This window comes from Protopterus annectens, chromosome 1.part2 (assembly GCF_019279795.1).
Source record: "Protopterus annectens isolate FY-2018-M chromosome 1.part2, PAN1.0, whole genome shotgun sequence".
NCBI classification, from domain to species: domain Eukaryota; kingdom Metazoa; phylum Chordata; order Ceratodontiformes; family Protopteridae; genus Protopterus; species Protopterus annectens.
In genome coordinates, this window is record NC_056727.1 from 503679644 (window position 1) to 503696628 (window position 16985).

Here is a 16985-nt window from a genome sequence, read left to right on the forward strand (position 1 = left end):
ATAAAAGAAATGGAAGCAGACTCCTCAGAAAAAGGAAAAAATATATATACAAGCAAATGGAATATGTGGGAACATGCAGAATAATTTTCAGGAGCAAGAATGAGGTTCAAGGGAAAGAAGGAACAGAGCAATTTATGTAAAGTCAGAGTGAATAATAATTGTTAAATAGGAAACGTTATGTATACTGCATGAAATAAAAGTTATTTACTGACCATAATGTTCCATTTGTGTTGTCCATTTTCATTTTTCCTCAACAACTGGATTCAGATCCGACTCGCCCATTTTTTTTTTTTTTTTTTACAGCTCATGGCCACTAGAAAACTCTCGAGCTCCTCCCTTACCCACAATGCTGTATCCCCTAACATACCTCAGATCTTGTTTGCTGGCTTACAGTATTAAAGCAAATATTCGCACCCTGGTAACAGAATCCAATATCTAGAGCTCAACATAAGGAAAGCACAGTTGTGTACACTTACCATAAATGTAGATGTTCGAGTGTATTCACTGTTGCAATCATTACATTTGGGTTATCTGCTTGAAGTAGCCCTCAGTCGGCCTGATTAACAAAGTCTTGGGTCCTGCTTTGGATGTTGTCCCTTCTTCCATGACATCAGGTCGTCAGGGGTATAAAACATGCAGCTGATGCCATTACATCAGTTTTTCTTGCCCCAGATGTCAGGTGCCCCCCTAATGGGAAGCAATTAAATCTATAAATAAAAAGGATACAACTCCAACAAAAAGCAAATACACCAAAAAGCTCTTTGAGCATAGTAAGGGAGAGTAGAGGTATAGCCAAAAGAAGAAAAGGGGGCTGAAGGGAGGGTAACCAGGACTGCAACAGTGAATACACTCGAACATCTACATTTATGGTAAGTGTACACAACTGTACTATGTTCTTCATGCTTCACTGTTGCAGTCATTACATTTAGGTAGATTCCCAAAGCTAAGGTTGGGAGAAGGAATTTAAATAGAATTAGGACCAGCTATAAGGCCCTGCAAGACTGCAGTGGCAAAGCTAGCTCTGGATTTAGAGAAAATGGGCAAATGATAATGCTTGGTGAAAGTATGTACAGAACTCCAGGTAGCAGGCTTCTAGGATGTCCCTTGTAGGGACGCCCCTGAGAAAGGCTGTAGAGGTAGATGCAGCCCTGGTTGAATGGGGTCTAATGCCCTGTGGGATAGGTTTTCCATGGTGATTATAGCAGAAATTAATGCAGTGGCCTATCCATTTTGAAATGGTTTGCTTTGAAATAGCTTTCCCTTCTGTCCCTGCAGCAAATGCCACCAGCAGTTGTTCAGATTTCCTTTGAGGTTTAGTCCTGTCCAAGTAGAATCTAAGTTGTCTGTGCAAATCTAAAGAGTGCATTAACCGTGGGTTAGGAAAGAAGGTAGGCAAATGAACAGACTAATTAAGAGCCACACCAGATACCACCTTGGGCATGAAGGAGGGATTGGTTCTGAGTGACACCCTGTCCGCATGAAAGATGATGAAAGGCTCCACTGCCATAAGGGCCTGTAATTCAGATACCCTTCTTGCAGAAGTGATTGCTAAAAGAAAAGCTGTTTTCCAGGAAAGGAATTTTAAATCTGCAGTAGCAGCTGGCTCGAAAGGAGGAAGAGTGAGTTTTCTCCAAGACAAAGTTAAGGTCCCAGGGTGGAGTTGGAGCTCTCCTGGGTGGCCTTAAAATTTTGACCCCTCTGAGGAACTGCTTGAGCAGTGGGTGAGAGAAGAGGGGAGGCTCTGTGCTATAATGAGCTGAAATGGCTGAGGCAGGAATTTTGATGGAGGAAAAAGACAAGCCCTTATGAAGCATCTCAGTCAAGTATTGTAGAATCTGAGGAAAATTGGGCACTGCTGCACTCATCCCTTGAGATTGGTTCCAAGCACGAAATCTTTTCCATTTTGCAGCATAAGATTTTCTAGTACTAGGCCCCCTTGCCTCTAAAATGGTATCCATCACTGATTTACTGAGGGATGGTAAGGGCAAGATTAGGTAATTAGCCAGGCTGCTAGGTTCAGGGTTTGCAGCTGAGGGTGCAGAATCTGGTTCTCCTGCTGAGACAACAGGGAAGGAGTCTGAGGCAGGTGCCATGGGGCCAAACGTGACACACTGTGCAAGAGGGGGTACCAGTGTTGGCGTAGCCAGTCTGGTGCAATTAAAGTCATCCTTGGCTTGTCCTGTTTGATCTTTAGTAGTACCTTGGAGAGCAGAGGCAGAGGAGAGAAGGCATAAACTGATAGATTTTTCCAGCTGAAGGATAGAGCATCCACTTTCCAAGCTAGCTTGTGGGGAATCCTTGTGCAAACTTTGCCCAATTGATGGTTCTGGGGGGAGGCAAACAGGTTAATATCTGGGCTCCCCCATTTGCTTGTCAACATGTTGAAAATCCTTGGTTCCAATTTCCACTCATGTGGGTCCATGAGGTTTCTGCTTAGTCCATCTGCTAGTGTATTTAGTTTTCCTGGCAGGAACTGAGCTTGTAGATTCACTTGGTAGCTCAAGGCTGTGTTCCACAATGTCATGGCTAGTCTGCAGAAGGGGTAAGAATGTGTACCCCCCCCCGCTTGTTTATGTACTACATGACATGGTGTTGTCCGTCTTTATCATTAGTTGTCCTGGAAGAATGTGGTTCTTGAAGGCTGTCAGAGCATTCTGTACAGCTACCATTTCCTTTTGATTTATGTGCAGGTGCATTTGACTTAGGTTTCATTTGCCCTGAATGCACTTCCCCTGTGCATAGTCTGATGCATCTGTTGTTAAGGTTTGGGTAGTAGGGAGCAGTGTGAATGGTAGTCCCATGTTTTGGTGGCAGGCCTCTGCCCACCAAAGGAACTCTAGGCGTAGGCAAGGTATGATAGGAATCATTGCTTCCAAATCCTGTGAATGTTGACACTATAGGCTTTTGAGATACCATTGTAGTTTCCTCATATGCAGCCTTGCATATAGAATTGGAAGAATGCAGGAGGCCATGAACCCCAAGGCTTGCAGTATTTGCCTTGTAGATAACTGGGTTTTTGTGGCCACCTGTTTGAAGTAGGTTGTCAAATGAATCCGTTTCTCTGGCATGAGGAAAGCCATCTGGGAAGTTGTATTCAATCTTGCTCCCAGGAATATAATTTGTTGACAGGGTACCAGGTGTGATTTCTTTTCGTTTATGGTGTACCCCAGATAAGTCAGCACCCTTTGAACAAAAGCCAGATGATTCAAAAGTATGTCCTGACTTTCTGCCTGAATTAGACAACCGTCCAGGTATGGGTATATTTGAATATTTCTTTACCTGCAAAATGCAATGACTGGAGCTAGGCACTTCGTGAATACCCTTGGCACAGTAGATAAGCCAAAGGGTAGTGCAGAGAACTGATAGTGCATGTAGCCTGCTTTGAAGCATGGGTATATTCTGCAAGACTCCCTGATAGGGATGTGCAGGTATGCTTCTTTTAAGTCTAGTGTTGCCAGTCATGCATCTTTGCCTAACATAGGAAGCAGCTTGTGAAGAGTCAGCATTTTGAATTTTGGAATCACCAGAAAGGTGTTTAGAGTAGGAAGGTCCAGGATAGGACGCCATGTATTGTCTTTTCTGGGTACCAGGAAAAGTCTTGAATAGAAACCTTGTCCCTTTTCCTCTTCTGTTACCAAGTGAATAGCCCCCCCATGCTTAACAGAGAGAGTACTTGTTTTGGGGCCTCTACCCACTGATTTGGGGGTAGATCTGGCCACCCGTTTGGTGTTGGCAATGTGTGGAACTGTAATCTGTATCCTTGGGACACTATACTTAAAACCCATTTGTCCTGGGTAACGAGTTCCCAGTTTTTGGCCTGCAGATCAATCGTTCCGCCTAGAGGACCATTCAGTTGGGAAGTGCTTGGAAGTTTTAAAAACAAGTCATTGAGACAGTTTTCCTTAGGGGGAGTCTTACTACTCCCAGATTTGGGTGCGGAAATCCCCCACTGCTTAGTCTTGTGTGTCCCCTGGGACTGAAACCTGGGGTTTCTGCCGTGTCTGGTTTGGCTTGAGAAGACCTGGAAGGGGCTGAAAAGGACCAATTCTTAGAGGGCCAATGCCTACTAAATCTAGGAGGCTGAACTTGCAAGAAATCTTTAACAGTTTGCAGAGATTTAGCTTTATCTTCCGTCTTTTTAAGAACTTCCTCAGCTTTGTTGCCAAACAGGCAGTCTTGATTTAAGGACGCATCCAACAGTTTAGCTTTAACATGATCAGGCAAAGATTGCTCCTTAAGCCAAGCATGCCTTCTGAGCACAGACCCAGTAACAGCAGCCCTGCAAGAGGCCTCTAATGAATCAAATCCACATTGCAAAGTATGTTTACCAACCTGTTCAGCAGAATGCATTAAATCCTGCAATTCTTTATTTTCAGCACAGTCAGGAATCAACATAATTTTATGTTTAAGCAACCCAATAACATGCTGTTGATACTTTAACATATGAAACTGGCAGTTTAAAGCCCTAATGGCCAAGGTTGCAGAAGTGTAAACCTTCTTACCCCATCAATTCAGTGCCCTGGAGTCCCTATCAGAAGGGGTAGGACTTTTAGCAGTAGAAGCCTTAATGTCCTTGGGTCCCTCAGAAATAGTCTCTTTTTATTCATTCCTCAACAATTGGGACAGAGTTCCCAGCTACCTGAAATCTCAGGAGGACTCTAAGGAAGAATATTCTTCAGTTAAGCCGAAGGCTGCTCTACACCACGAGACCAGATCCAATTTGTAATGAGTAATAAAGGTACTGAGGATATGTTGCAGCCGCACAGATATGGTCAGTGGAAGCTCTGGATAAAAATACTGATGATGTTGCCATGGACCTGGTTGAATGTGCTTTCAAAGGTTTTGGTAAGGAAAGGCCCAATTTGTTATACAAAGGATATACAATCAATCAGCCATCTGGCTAAAGTTACTTTTGTAACTGGCTTGCTTAATTCGGGATCCGCAGTGGAAACAAATAATTGATCTGTTTTTCTGAAGTTCTTTGTTCTATGTAAGCTTCTAGTAAGTGTAACATGTATTCACATTTGTTCGTAAATTTGGAAAGAAAACTGGCAGATTAATGGATTGGTTGATGTTGGATTCTGACACAACCTTAGGAAGGAAGGAAGGATTGGTTCGTAAAGCTACCCTATCCCTATGAAATATTAAGTAAGAAGGTTTAGAGGAGAATGCTTGAAGTTCTGACAATCTTCTGGCAGAGGTGACAGCTACCAAAAGTATAGTTTTCCAGGTCAAAAACTTTACTTCGCATGTGGCTGCTAGTTTGACAGGAGAATGAATTAAGGCGTGTAATACTTAATTTAAGCCTCATGGAGGAGTTGGATCCTTATAAGAAGGTCTCAAATTAAGGATACCTTTCAAAAAAGCCTTACAAAGTTTTGATGAATCCAAGGAGGAGTTTTCAAACCCTATATGAAAATTAAAGATGGCTGCTGGTTGTACTTTAATAGTTGCAAAAAATTCAAGGACACTATGTACTAGTACCGAAAAAGGGTCAATATGTTTCTGCTGCACCCAAAAAACAAATCTTTTCCATTTACTTTTGTAAAGTTTTCTTGTGAAAGCTTTGTAGGAAGACAAAAGTATATATGATGGGACAGGGGAAGACAGCATATGCTGTCTGGCTATCAATGGAACTGGAGAAACTATGTGGTCAATTTTAGGTTCGAGATACCCAAGTGAATCATGTCTGGTCCAGAACTGGATCCAGCGTCCAAGGAAGGTAGCGTAGATGATGCTAAAGAAATGCAAATCAAATTTATCGAGACCAGTAAGGGGCAATGAGGATGACTTTGCTCTTCAACCAGAATGCTTTTTGTAGAAATCTGGAGATTAAGAGGACTGGGGAATACGCATACAGTGACCAGGGGCATCTGTGTAGTACAGCATCTCTTGGTGATTCCCCCAGTGGGGTATCAGAGCAAAGAACCTGCTGCACTTGTTTAGGAGAGCTGCAAAGAGGTAGCAGCATGGATAGTCCCAATGGTGAAAAATTATTCCCGCCACATTCTTGTTGAGAGATCACTCATGAGGTAGTAAAATGGACCTGCTCAGCTTGTCTGCTATCACATTGGATTTTCCTGGAACGTGCATTGCTATCAGAAAATGGTTTGATGAGATCTCCCATTGCCAAACTCGGACAGCTTCTCAACACAAAGGGTAAGATTTGGTTAATCCTTGTTTGTTGATGTACCAAACCACAGATATATTGTGTCTGAATCACAACTGTCCCGAAAGGGAGACAGCCTTGGAAAGCCTGCAACCCTAAGAGCTCTGCTCTCATTTCCAGGACACTGATATTCACGTTGGCCTCTTCGGGGGACCATGTGCCTTGGACTAATTTTCCCAGGAAGTACCCCCCACACACACACACACCTAATCTGGGAAGAGTATGTGGTCACTATGGCCTTGGGTTGAGGAAGAATGAAGGGACAGCCTTGTAGAAGACCCTCATCTGAGCAGATCCACCACCAGTGTCAGTGTTTCAGTTGTAATTTAATAAATATGCTTATATAAAAAAAGGATCTTTGGCAATTAAGGGAATTGGAGCATCCATGTGGTTAATCTCATGTTCAGTAATTCGGGGTGAGGCTGTCCCAGTGGATGACAGAAAAGATCCAGATGGAGATCTAAAAGTCATGAGTGCTTTGTTAAGTGAGTTCTGAGCAAGTGAAACCAAACTTGCCTTGGCTAACATGTAGCAATGAGGATCACAGTGGCACTGCATGCTGCTGCTTTCTTTAAGAATCTGGAAATTAGAGGAAGAAGGTTGAAAGCTATAGACAAGTCAGGTAGGCCACTGTTTGACAAGAGTATCTCTCTCAGGAATTGTCCCTCTGGAGAGATGAGGAAGAAGTAGCTGCTGCACTTGGTGTTTGGCTGGGAAGAAACAAAAATCACAGCAAGGCTGACACCAGTAGCTGAAAAATTGTCGGGCTACTACTGGATTGAGAGTCAACTCATGAAGCATCAGGATGGACCCACTTAAGTGGAGTCCACTAGGTAGATGTCTCTCCCTAGAATGTGCACTGCAATCAGAAAGTGATGAGCGTTTGTGTAAAGACTACATTACTGACATATTACTTGTTTAAAAGAAATCACTCCAGGAGTAAGAAGGCACCGAAATACCCACAGTGCAAGAAGGACTGCCCTCATCTCCAGAATACTGATGTAAAGACTGGTGTCTGTTAGATTCAAAGTCCCCTTGGACCATTCTCCCCTTCAAAATGCCCTCCACCCCAGAGAGGAGGCATCTTTACTAACTGTTGTCAGAACTGGAGAGATAATAACTGTTCTCTTCATGGAAAGTGCTGAAATTGTCAGCCACCATTTTAAGAGAGTCCTGTACAGTTAGGAGGCAATTATGTGGATTGAGGAATGCTCTAAACTCTCAGACCATTGGAATCTCAGCAACCATTACAGTATATGTGTGTAGAAACATGTGAGGGTTACCATGAATATCATAGAGGCTATTAACCCTAGGACTTAGAGTACCAAAAAAATCTGAATGAGAGGAATGATTTAGAAGACACTGGCTTGCCATCTGAGTTCTGTTTGAGGTGAAGACTGATGGTGCGGTTTGTTGTGTCCAGATGGCAGACGATAAACGGTACGGATTCTATTGGTTGACTGTCTGGCTTTTCATAATTCAATATTATGGTTAGGCGGAGCTGTAGCCAGTAGTCTGTTTTTTGATGACAGACATTCAGGTCATAGCAGCAGGAAGTCAATCATCCCAATATAGATACAAATAGATTTCTCTCTCTCTCTCTGAATTTCAGGTGAGCTGCAGCTACTGCCATGCCCTCAGTAAGTACCCAGGGGGCTGTGATGAGGCTGCAGGGCAGGTCTCTGTACTGAAAATCATTGATTCCTAGTTGAAAACTTAGAAATCTCCTGGATGTCTTGGCTAACTTGTTACAGAGGTAGGCATCTTGGAAATCTATTGAGCATATCCAATCATTTCCTTTCAGGCAAGCAAAATAACTTGCACTATGACCATTATGAAATGTGTCTTTTTGATGCATTAGGTTTAGGCTGTGGAGCTCTAGGGTTGGCCTGAATTCTTTGTTTTACTTTGGAACTAAAAAGAATCCTGAATAAATTCTGGACCTTCTTTGGTTTCTTGGGACCTCATGGATGTCTTTTTTTTCTGATAGAGAAAATAATATCTCTTCTGGCTACTTTTAGTTGATGGGGTAAAATGTTTAACAGTGCCAGGGACTGATAAGGCAGGGGATGGTTAAAAGGTATGGTGTAGCTTCTGGATATTCTCTCTTTCTCACCATACTATGTGACTGGCCAACCACTCGGGTGAGTGAAGAAAAAAACAGCCCTCAACTATCTACATAGGTGGTCAGCCACAGCAAGCCTTCGGTGATGTTGGAATTTTTTGCCCCAAAAAGGCCCACAGAAATCCTGATTTTGCAGAACTCCACGACCTATGGGCTGGTAACTGTTAAAGGTACCACCTCTGCCACAGCTACACCATCTGAGGTAGAACATAGGGCTGATTCTGGTTTTCAGAACCATAAGAATTTGTACACCTTTGGATTCCTTTAACAGAAGTTTTGAGGGGTATTAAATTTAATGTCTGGGGCAGAAAATATCTAACCTTCCTGCTCATAACTCAACTTGACTTTCATAGTACATGCAAATAAGTGAAAACATCATATTGTAGGACGCCTTACAATTGTTCACAAACTTACAAAGGAAGAACCAGGCATGGCAACTCATGGTATTGCCTGTGTCCACCAACCTGGCTACTCCATCAGCTGCATTATGTAACAGCCATATGAAAAGACTGGCAATGTTTAGCATAGTTCCCACTACGGTCTCTGTTTCCTTGACTCTGGAGTGGATGCCTTTTGTAAAAGGGCCTTAAGCTTGTTCTTTTAAACCTGGAAATTTGGACGCAGTTCATATGAATAGCAAAGCTCACCTCCCTTAAGGAAAAAATGCCTGAGGTGTATGCACTCTTCCACATAATGTCCATTACCCTGGACTCCTTTTAGGTGGATGTACACTAACTGCATCATCTGACAGCAATCATTTGGTGGCTGCTGTTATGATTATTGAGTCTATGAGAGGTCTCTTGGATGAATGCTGCCTCTCCTTAAGGAGAGGAAGGATTTTGTCTTTTCTTAGAATGGGTTCTGCAGTATCTGGCTCCTACCATGTTCTCCTCGCATAGCAAAATCTATCTGATAGTCAGCAGGAGGAAATATCCAGGCGGAAGAGGGTGCAGAAAAATTGGAGGTCTCAAAAAACACCTCCTTTCCCTGAGATTAGAGGGTTGGTTGTTCAGGATCCTCTCTATCTCCTCAATTCAAGAATTTCACCAAAGGTGGCATCTTCTGGAGGTGATGGGGGGTGGTGGCTCTTGATCATCTGAGCCTATGTCAGATGTCAACACCACCACAGGTGGCTTTATGTGCCTGTTCTTGCTTGTCCTCTTTCTAGGCATATAGAAGGGGAGGGTCCAAGCTCCCAGAGGACGCAAAATGAATGTGTACGGGTTGCTTGAAGCTATCCATTCTGTTCTGACTTTGGGAAATCTGTTAAGTCGGCTGAGACAATGATTACAGGGTATCTGGGACTGAAGCCAACATCTCTGGAGGCTGTGCAGATACCCTCAGTAGAGTGGCAGTTACCCACCCAATCACTTAAAATGCTGTCCCCAGATCCATCAGCAGCAGAGAGCCCCAGCCCAGAGCTGCATCTATCCCTAGTGAACTTGACAATATCAACATTACGGAGAGAAACCCCAATAGCAAAGATCCAGAGAGCATAAAGATGGAGATTGGTGTTGTGTCATAAAAGGCAGATGCCATCAAAACTAAAAACAGCACTAAGCAAGCTGGCACCTAAAGAGAGTGCTGAAGACTCAACATCATGAGTAGGTCCCAAGATTCAGTCAACAAAGGTTTCTGCATCAAATAAATCAGATGCATGAAAACTTGCATCAAGATAAGAGTACTGGTCTGTGGCAGATGCACAGACTCCAGATGATGCCTTGTCTTCAAAACCACAAGTGCCAATACATGATGGAGAAGGAGCATTTAAGGGTGATAAAGGGCCATCCCAATCCAACCTTGAAACCAAGAGGACAGAATGACACTCATCTCAATTTGTGCTTTCAGAAAGGCCCTTATCATATGGTCCCAAATAAAGTTAGTGATGATTCTGGAAGACCTAACAAACTGAAGGAAATAGTGGAAGGTTGTCTAGAGATATAGTGGGACAACTCTCTTTCTCTCTGATGAGTGACTGCTGACAGTTGGATAAGGTGACTTATCCCTGATAACTATAAACTCTGAATGCAGTGAGGCTGATGGAGAAGACTTCCACACTATAATGGATGCAGAAGACGACTGAGCCAGCTCCATTCTTAGGGCTTTCAGGGTCACGGTATGATCAGCATCACTGGATTCCCTTTTTAATGAATCTGAATCTCTGGTCTTATATCCTTCTGCTTTTCTTTCTTCGTCTTAGGCTTGTGTGCTAAAGAATCTGGAGGAAGGAGAGCTTTTACAATAAGCTTGCACCTTCTATTTGACAAGGAATGAGACATAAACACCTTGCAAACACTGCTGGAAGCTGCTCCAGCCCCAGGCACACCACAATAAAACTGGAGGCATTCTAGGGCATCATTTTGTAGGCACATTTCATGAAGCTCTTGTTTTTCTCCATAAATACCAAGGTGGAAGCTGACAACCCAAAAGCTAACTATGAAACTGTAAGAAGCCAACACAGATAGCTACAACAAAATAATCTGCAGTGAAGAGAAGTTTGTGTATATAAATATGGAAGCGAAGGGAAGAGAGTGTTGGGCTTCCAGACTAAATGTCACAAAGAAGAAGTAATTACTCAAAAACAGAAGGAAAACCTAGGTAACTATAGGCAAATAAAGGCTCAATAAGGTTCAGTAAAGATCCTGATGGAAAAAGTTTCCCAAAAGCATGTAAGACGTAGAAAAAAAAAAAATATATATATATATATATATATATATATATATATATATATATATATATATATATACACACACACACACACACACACACACACACACATACACATATATAAATGAAGCACTTGGCTGAAGACACTGATCTGTCTAAATGCTAAAGATGGCAATGAAGATCTGAAGACGGGGATTATGGGAGGGAAAAATGTAAGAAAGCTAAAGAAATGGATCACTAGCAGGGTTAGATTGGATCTGACAGGCATCTCTGTACCCATCAGCTGGATATACATTTGTTACGAGCATGTGTAAGCACACAGCATTATTGTTTTAAAATCTGGGTTGCTAGTGTTGATACAGTACATACTTGTAGTAGCATGCTGGTATTGTGTGGCTTTTGTAGACTGAACTGATTGGTCAAATGCATGCACAGTGTGTGTGTCTGTCTGTCTGTCAGCAGAGGTTTGTTTGTCCTTCGGTTTTCCCAGTTAGGGGTCGCCACAGTGGACCTCCGGTCCGCTAATGATTGGCAGCAGATTTTCACGAACGCCGAGGTGCCAGCTCGATGTCCAACCTTCAACAAAGGCACACCCATTTACACGTCTTTCGAATGCCCACCCAACCGCGGGGAGGACATGCAGACTCCACACAAAAGGCACTCCCCGCACTCCAGCCAAGAATCGAACGGGAGAACCTCTTGCTGTGAGGCAACAACGTTACTGCTGCACCACCGTGGCAAGCACTTGTACCAATTAGCCAAAAGCATGCAGAGTGTGTGTGTGTGTGTGTGTGTGTGTGTGTGTGTGTGTGTGTGTGTGTGTGCGCACATATGGAAATGTGTGTCTGTGTTCAAACAGGTTTGTCTTTTGAAACAAACCCTGGCGAATGACTGAGCTCTATGAATATTTTTTTTTCTCTCTCAACGCATTGGATGTCAGTTACTGTACAATCAATATTTTATATGCAGTTCAACAACAGAAAATATTGTATGTCTGCAAATACATTTACATTCTCAGAAAGATAAATGGACAATCTCTCAAGAATGAGTAATAAGCTGCAAGCAGTACCCATTGAAGATTTATATAAACACACACAAAATAAGCAACCAGCAGTAAACTGGGCTACTACATCTAAATGAGGCAACACATAAGGAATAATGTGCAAACATCAAGGGATGTGAAAAATAGAAATGTTCAAACCATTCTCACTACTCCGTTTGAGGAATGGACTGTACATCTTCTGTAAAGTGCAATAATTTAGGGTTAATAGAAAGCAATACATAAATATGCTGTACTGTTGAACACAATTAACAACACCTGCCAATACTCTGATAAAATATTGGACAAGCAGGTAATAGACAGCCTTCAAATACAAAGATTTTTTTCACCAAAAAGGGTGTTCAATTATATGTGATGCACAACATAAGCAGGGCATTCAGTCTACAATTACCATTCATCAGCTGCAGCTACATACGCATGTCAAAGTACAAAGCTTTTACTCATCACCACAGAGACAAGGCAGGATGAGAACAATTTAATATACAAAGTGAATCTTTTGCTAGTTAGAAACCGCAGCACTCATATAGCAGGCTCTGACTGTTAAAATGAGAAAGCAAGCACACCTGGTCTATGCTCTGGATTCATCTACAAATAGAGAATACACAGACATGAACTTGCAATGTACTTCTGAAAGAAATGCAATGCATAACATAATAAAGAAGGCTCCCTTTGTACTGTTTTAGAGCAACTAAAAACTTTTACTCACTAATATTGCAACCACGACACATATATTCTTCCTATCTTTCCAAAATCTGTCTTTCGGAGTTACTTTTGCAAAGTGCACAAGTCTTCCTGTGAATGCCAGCAAACAAGCAGCCTCCACTATTGAAGTAGCCTGAAAAACAAACAAGTTGAACAGCTGGTTAGCTAGACGCATTATTCCAATAACTTAACTTCTTCTCTAGCTGCCAAAAAATACAAATACAAGGAAAGGTTTTACAGCAAAACGACATATCACCGACAGGAAGCATGAATCAGTTACTTCTTCAACTATATTCATAACTCTAATCTCATTTTTCAACATCAACATGTGGTAGCATAGCTGAATGTGAAGTTAAAAGGATAGTGAGGTTTTGGACTGTAAATGTTATGTCAAGCTAATAATAAAAAAGACATTTTAAGTGAAATTAATTTCCCCAAACTTAAAGGAAGTGTGTTCTATGGTCTGCCACTTAGGGATTTCAAAGATGTCTCAATTTCTCATTATGTTCTTTCGAAGTGGGTTTTTTGGATGCTTTATTTAGTCTTCACACAATACTTATGAAGTTCAGATAATATGCATGAAACACACACCAGAATGCTACATCAATTCTTCTTCAAAGTGAATTCACCTTCAAGCATGTAGACAGCAAGGACAAACTTTCATCACCAATAGAAAATGTCACCTGAAGGTATAATAATTTTCTTTCAGCCAGCTGCAGTTACCCTGGGTAAACTGAGCTGTGAGCCTCATCTACTGCACTGTATTAGTGGGGTCACTACTTCATACTATTACTAAACAAAGTATAAAGTTAGAGTCATGAACGGATAATGGAAAACAGAAGGGGATAATTATGAAGCAGTACAAGATGCAGTTCCTTTTTGCACTGCTAAAGTTAAAGCAAATTAAATACTTTTCTTTGCACAAAAAATACCTTTCTTATGCCTTTGCACCATGATGTTACATGGAAACACATAAGCTAAAACAGGATGCACTCATGTTTCTCAAAAGAGGTGGACGAGACTTGACATCTTAATCTCTTTAAAACTGATGATTTCTCAGAAAGTTGTAATCTGACCAGTTAGAGTTAACCTTGTTCCAGGTCTAGAAAAATAAATTCTAATGAAAATATTTGGAATTGATACAAAGACATAAAATATCCTTACATTGTGCTCCTGTGGCATAACTATGTCTTATTTTAATATCAACATTTAATTTTATGACATCAGAAAATCTCACTTTAATACAGAAATAAATAACTGTTTTAGACCCAGCTCCACTGGTGCAGAAGAGTAAAACCCTATTTAATACCCAAGTAACATGATTTCAGTTAGCAGTATGGGAAGATGATAAGGCTTATCCTACTTGTCATTCTTTAGGGAAGTAAATATGGACACATCTGGCTATGCAGAAACGCCTTGCTACAATCTCTGTAAAGATCAGGCATCACACAGGGGTTGTGTCTGCAGATGGTAAGTGTCAGATATTACAATGTGCAGAAGAATGTAAGTACATCACAGAGGGCCAAATGGAAGCAAAACATACCGAACAATTCAGTATGCATAGGAGACATTAGGACTTAAAACAAAAACCCAGTCAACGGTGCAAGGATGACAGCTCCCACTCCAGGCTCATTTAACTCTTGCTGCAGGAAAAAAAATAGACCATAGTGGTCCCTCCTTCATGGAATGAACAAGTGTATACAGCTGCTGAGGGGGAACGAGATGGGCATTGCCAAAAAGAATGCAAAATATGCATAGTGTGTTTCAGTTCTTACAGTGCTGCAATATGCTCACATTGTGACAGCTGTTAAATTTGTTAGTTGAACAAAAGAGGCAGGTATAACTGTACTCTAACCATATCTTTTGAATATGCTGCAATCTGAAATTTAAATGCTTATTCTTTTACACCTTTACAGAATTAACACAAGACATAGACAAACATGCATTTATATAAAAGAAAAAGTACAGTTTTGTACCTACCATAAATGTAGATGTTCGAGTGTTCACACTGCTGCAGTCATTATACTTGGGTTATCCTGCCATCAGGTGGTCCCCGCAGTCAGCCAGAGTTCCAAAGTCTTGGTCTGGCATCGGTTGTTGTCGCTTCTTCCCTGACGTCAGTGCGCCAGGGGTATATAAGATGCATCCAACGCCATTTTCTTCAGTTTTTCTTGCCCCAGATGTCAGGTGCCCCCAAGTAGGTAGCAACACATACTGCTAATAAAAAATATACATATAAAATAAAAACAATACATTCAGTTACAAGCAAATACACCACAAAGGTTGTATAGGATGGAAAGGCATAGATAAGTCCAGCTAGATCAGAGGGGATGGTGGGAGGGTAACATGGACTGCAGCAGTGTGAACACTCGAACATCTACATTTATGGTAGGTACAAAACTGTACTTTGTTCATCGTGTTACACTGCTGCAGTCATTACACTTGGGTAGAATCCCAAAGCTAAGGTTGGGTGGCTGGTCTATAAAGAGTTAGGATTGGCTATGAGGCCCTGCAGAACTGCAGTGGCAAATACTGCTCTGGATTTAGAGTAAAGAGGCAAGTGGTAATGCTTGGTAAAGGTGTGCACTGAACTCCAGGTTGCAGCCTCCAAAATTTCCTTGGTAGGTACTCCTCTGAGAAAGGCTGTTGAAGTGGCTGTTGCCCTGGTGGAATGTGGCCTAATGTTATTAGGGACTGATTTTCCATGTTGTGTGTAGCAGTAACGAGTACAGTGTCCTATCCATTTGGATATAGTCTGCTTTGAGATGGCCTTGCCCTGTGATCCTGCAGCATATGCTACAAACAGTTGCTCAGTTTTCCTGAAAGCTTTTGTTTTGTCCAAGTAGAAGCGTAGCTGCCTCTGTATGTCCAAAGAGTGCAGAAGTTTCTCCCCTTTATTCTGGGGGTTTGGATAAAAAGTTGGCAAATGGATGGTTTGGTTGAGAGCCACACTAGATACCACCTTTGGCATAAAGGTACGGTTTGTCCTTAAAGAAACCCTGTCCTGATGAAAAATTATAAAAGGTTCCACTGCCATTAATGTCTGTAGCTCTGAGACTCTTCGTGCTGAAGGTACTGCCAGGAGCAGAACTGTTTTCCATAATAAACATTTTAGATTGGCTGTATTGGCTAGCTCAAAAGGTGGCAGGGACAGTTTTTCCAAAACTAAATTGAGGTCCCAAGTTAGTGTTGGTGCTCTCCGGGGCGGTCTTATGTTTTTAGCCCCTCTGAGGTACTGCTTTAGCAAGGGATGAGAGAATAAAGGAGGATCTGTGTTGTAATGTGCTGAAATGGCAGAGGCGTGGATCTTAATTGATGAGAAGGATAGGCCTTTGTCCAGCATCTCAGTTAAGTATTGTAAAATCTGAGGAATGTTTGGGACAAGAGGGACAAGGCTTTGAGCCTGGTTCCAGGCACAGAATCTCTTCCATTTTTCTGAGTAAGCTTTCCTGGTGCTAGGCCTCCTGGCCTCCAAAATGACATCCATAACAGCTTTAGAGAGAGGTGTTGCCTGTTTGACTAATGAATCTGCCATGCAGCCAGGTTTAGGGTTTTGAGCTGACCGTGCAGGATCTGATTGTTTTGTTGAGTCAGAAGGTGTGGAATATGAGGCAAAATCCATGGTGGTCCTTGAGCTAAGTTCTTTAAGATTGGGTACCAGTGCTGGCGTGGCCAGTCTGGAGCAATCAGGATCATCTGTGGTTTTTCTTGTCTGGCTTTCAGGAGTACCTTTGAAAGGAGAGGCAGTGGTGGGAAGGCATAAACTTTTAGGCTTTTCCAGCTGAATGAGAGAGCATCCACTTTCCATGCTTGTGTGTGATAAGTCCTTGTGCAGAATTTTTGTAGTTGGCAATTCAGTGGGGAGGCAAAAAGATCTATGTTTGGGCATCCCCATTTTTGCGTTACCATGCTGAAGATTTGTGGATTCAATTTCCATTTGTGAGAGTCCATGATATTTCTGCTTACATCGTCTGCCAGAGTATTTTTCTTTCCTGGAAGGAATTGTGCTTGCAGATGAACTTGATACGTTAGAGCTGTGTTCCACCAGGTCATGGCTTGCCTGCAGAGGGGATAAGAATGAGTGCCCCCTTGCTTGTTTATGTACCACATTACTGTGGTGTTGTCTGTCTTTAATAACAATTGTCCTGGATGCAGAAGGTCCTTGAAAGCTGTTACGGCATTTTGAACAGCCAACATCTCTTTTTGATTGATGTGAAGAGGCATTTGGTCTGTGGTCCACTTGCCCTGAATGCATTTTCCTG

The 16985-nt window shown here is 42.0% G+C and overlaps 1 protein-coding gene across 1 annotated transcript in view; it reads right to left on the minus strand.

Annotated features, from left to right (window-relative positions):
- The window catches only part of LOC122789817 (two pore calcium channel protein 1-like), a 2103677-nt gene that overhangs the window by 1159332 nt on the left and 927360 nt on the right, over positions 1 to 16985 (minus strand). The window contains exon 4 of the mRNA XM_044057259.1: positions 12728 to 12856. Coding sequence (XP_043913194.1) covers positions 12728 to 12856 — 129 coding nt within the window. The remainder of the gene's footprint in view (positions 1 to 12727; positions 12857 to 16985) is intronic.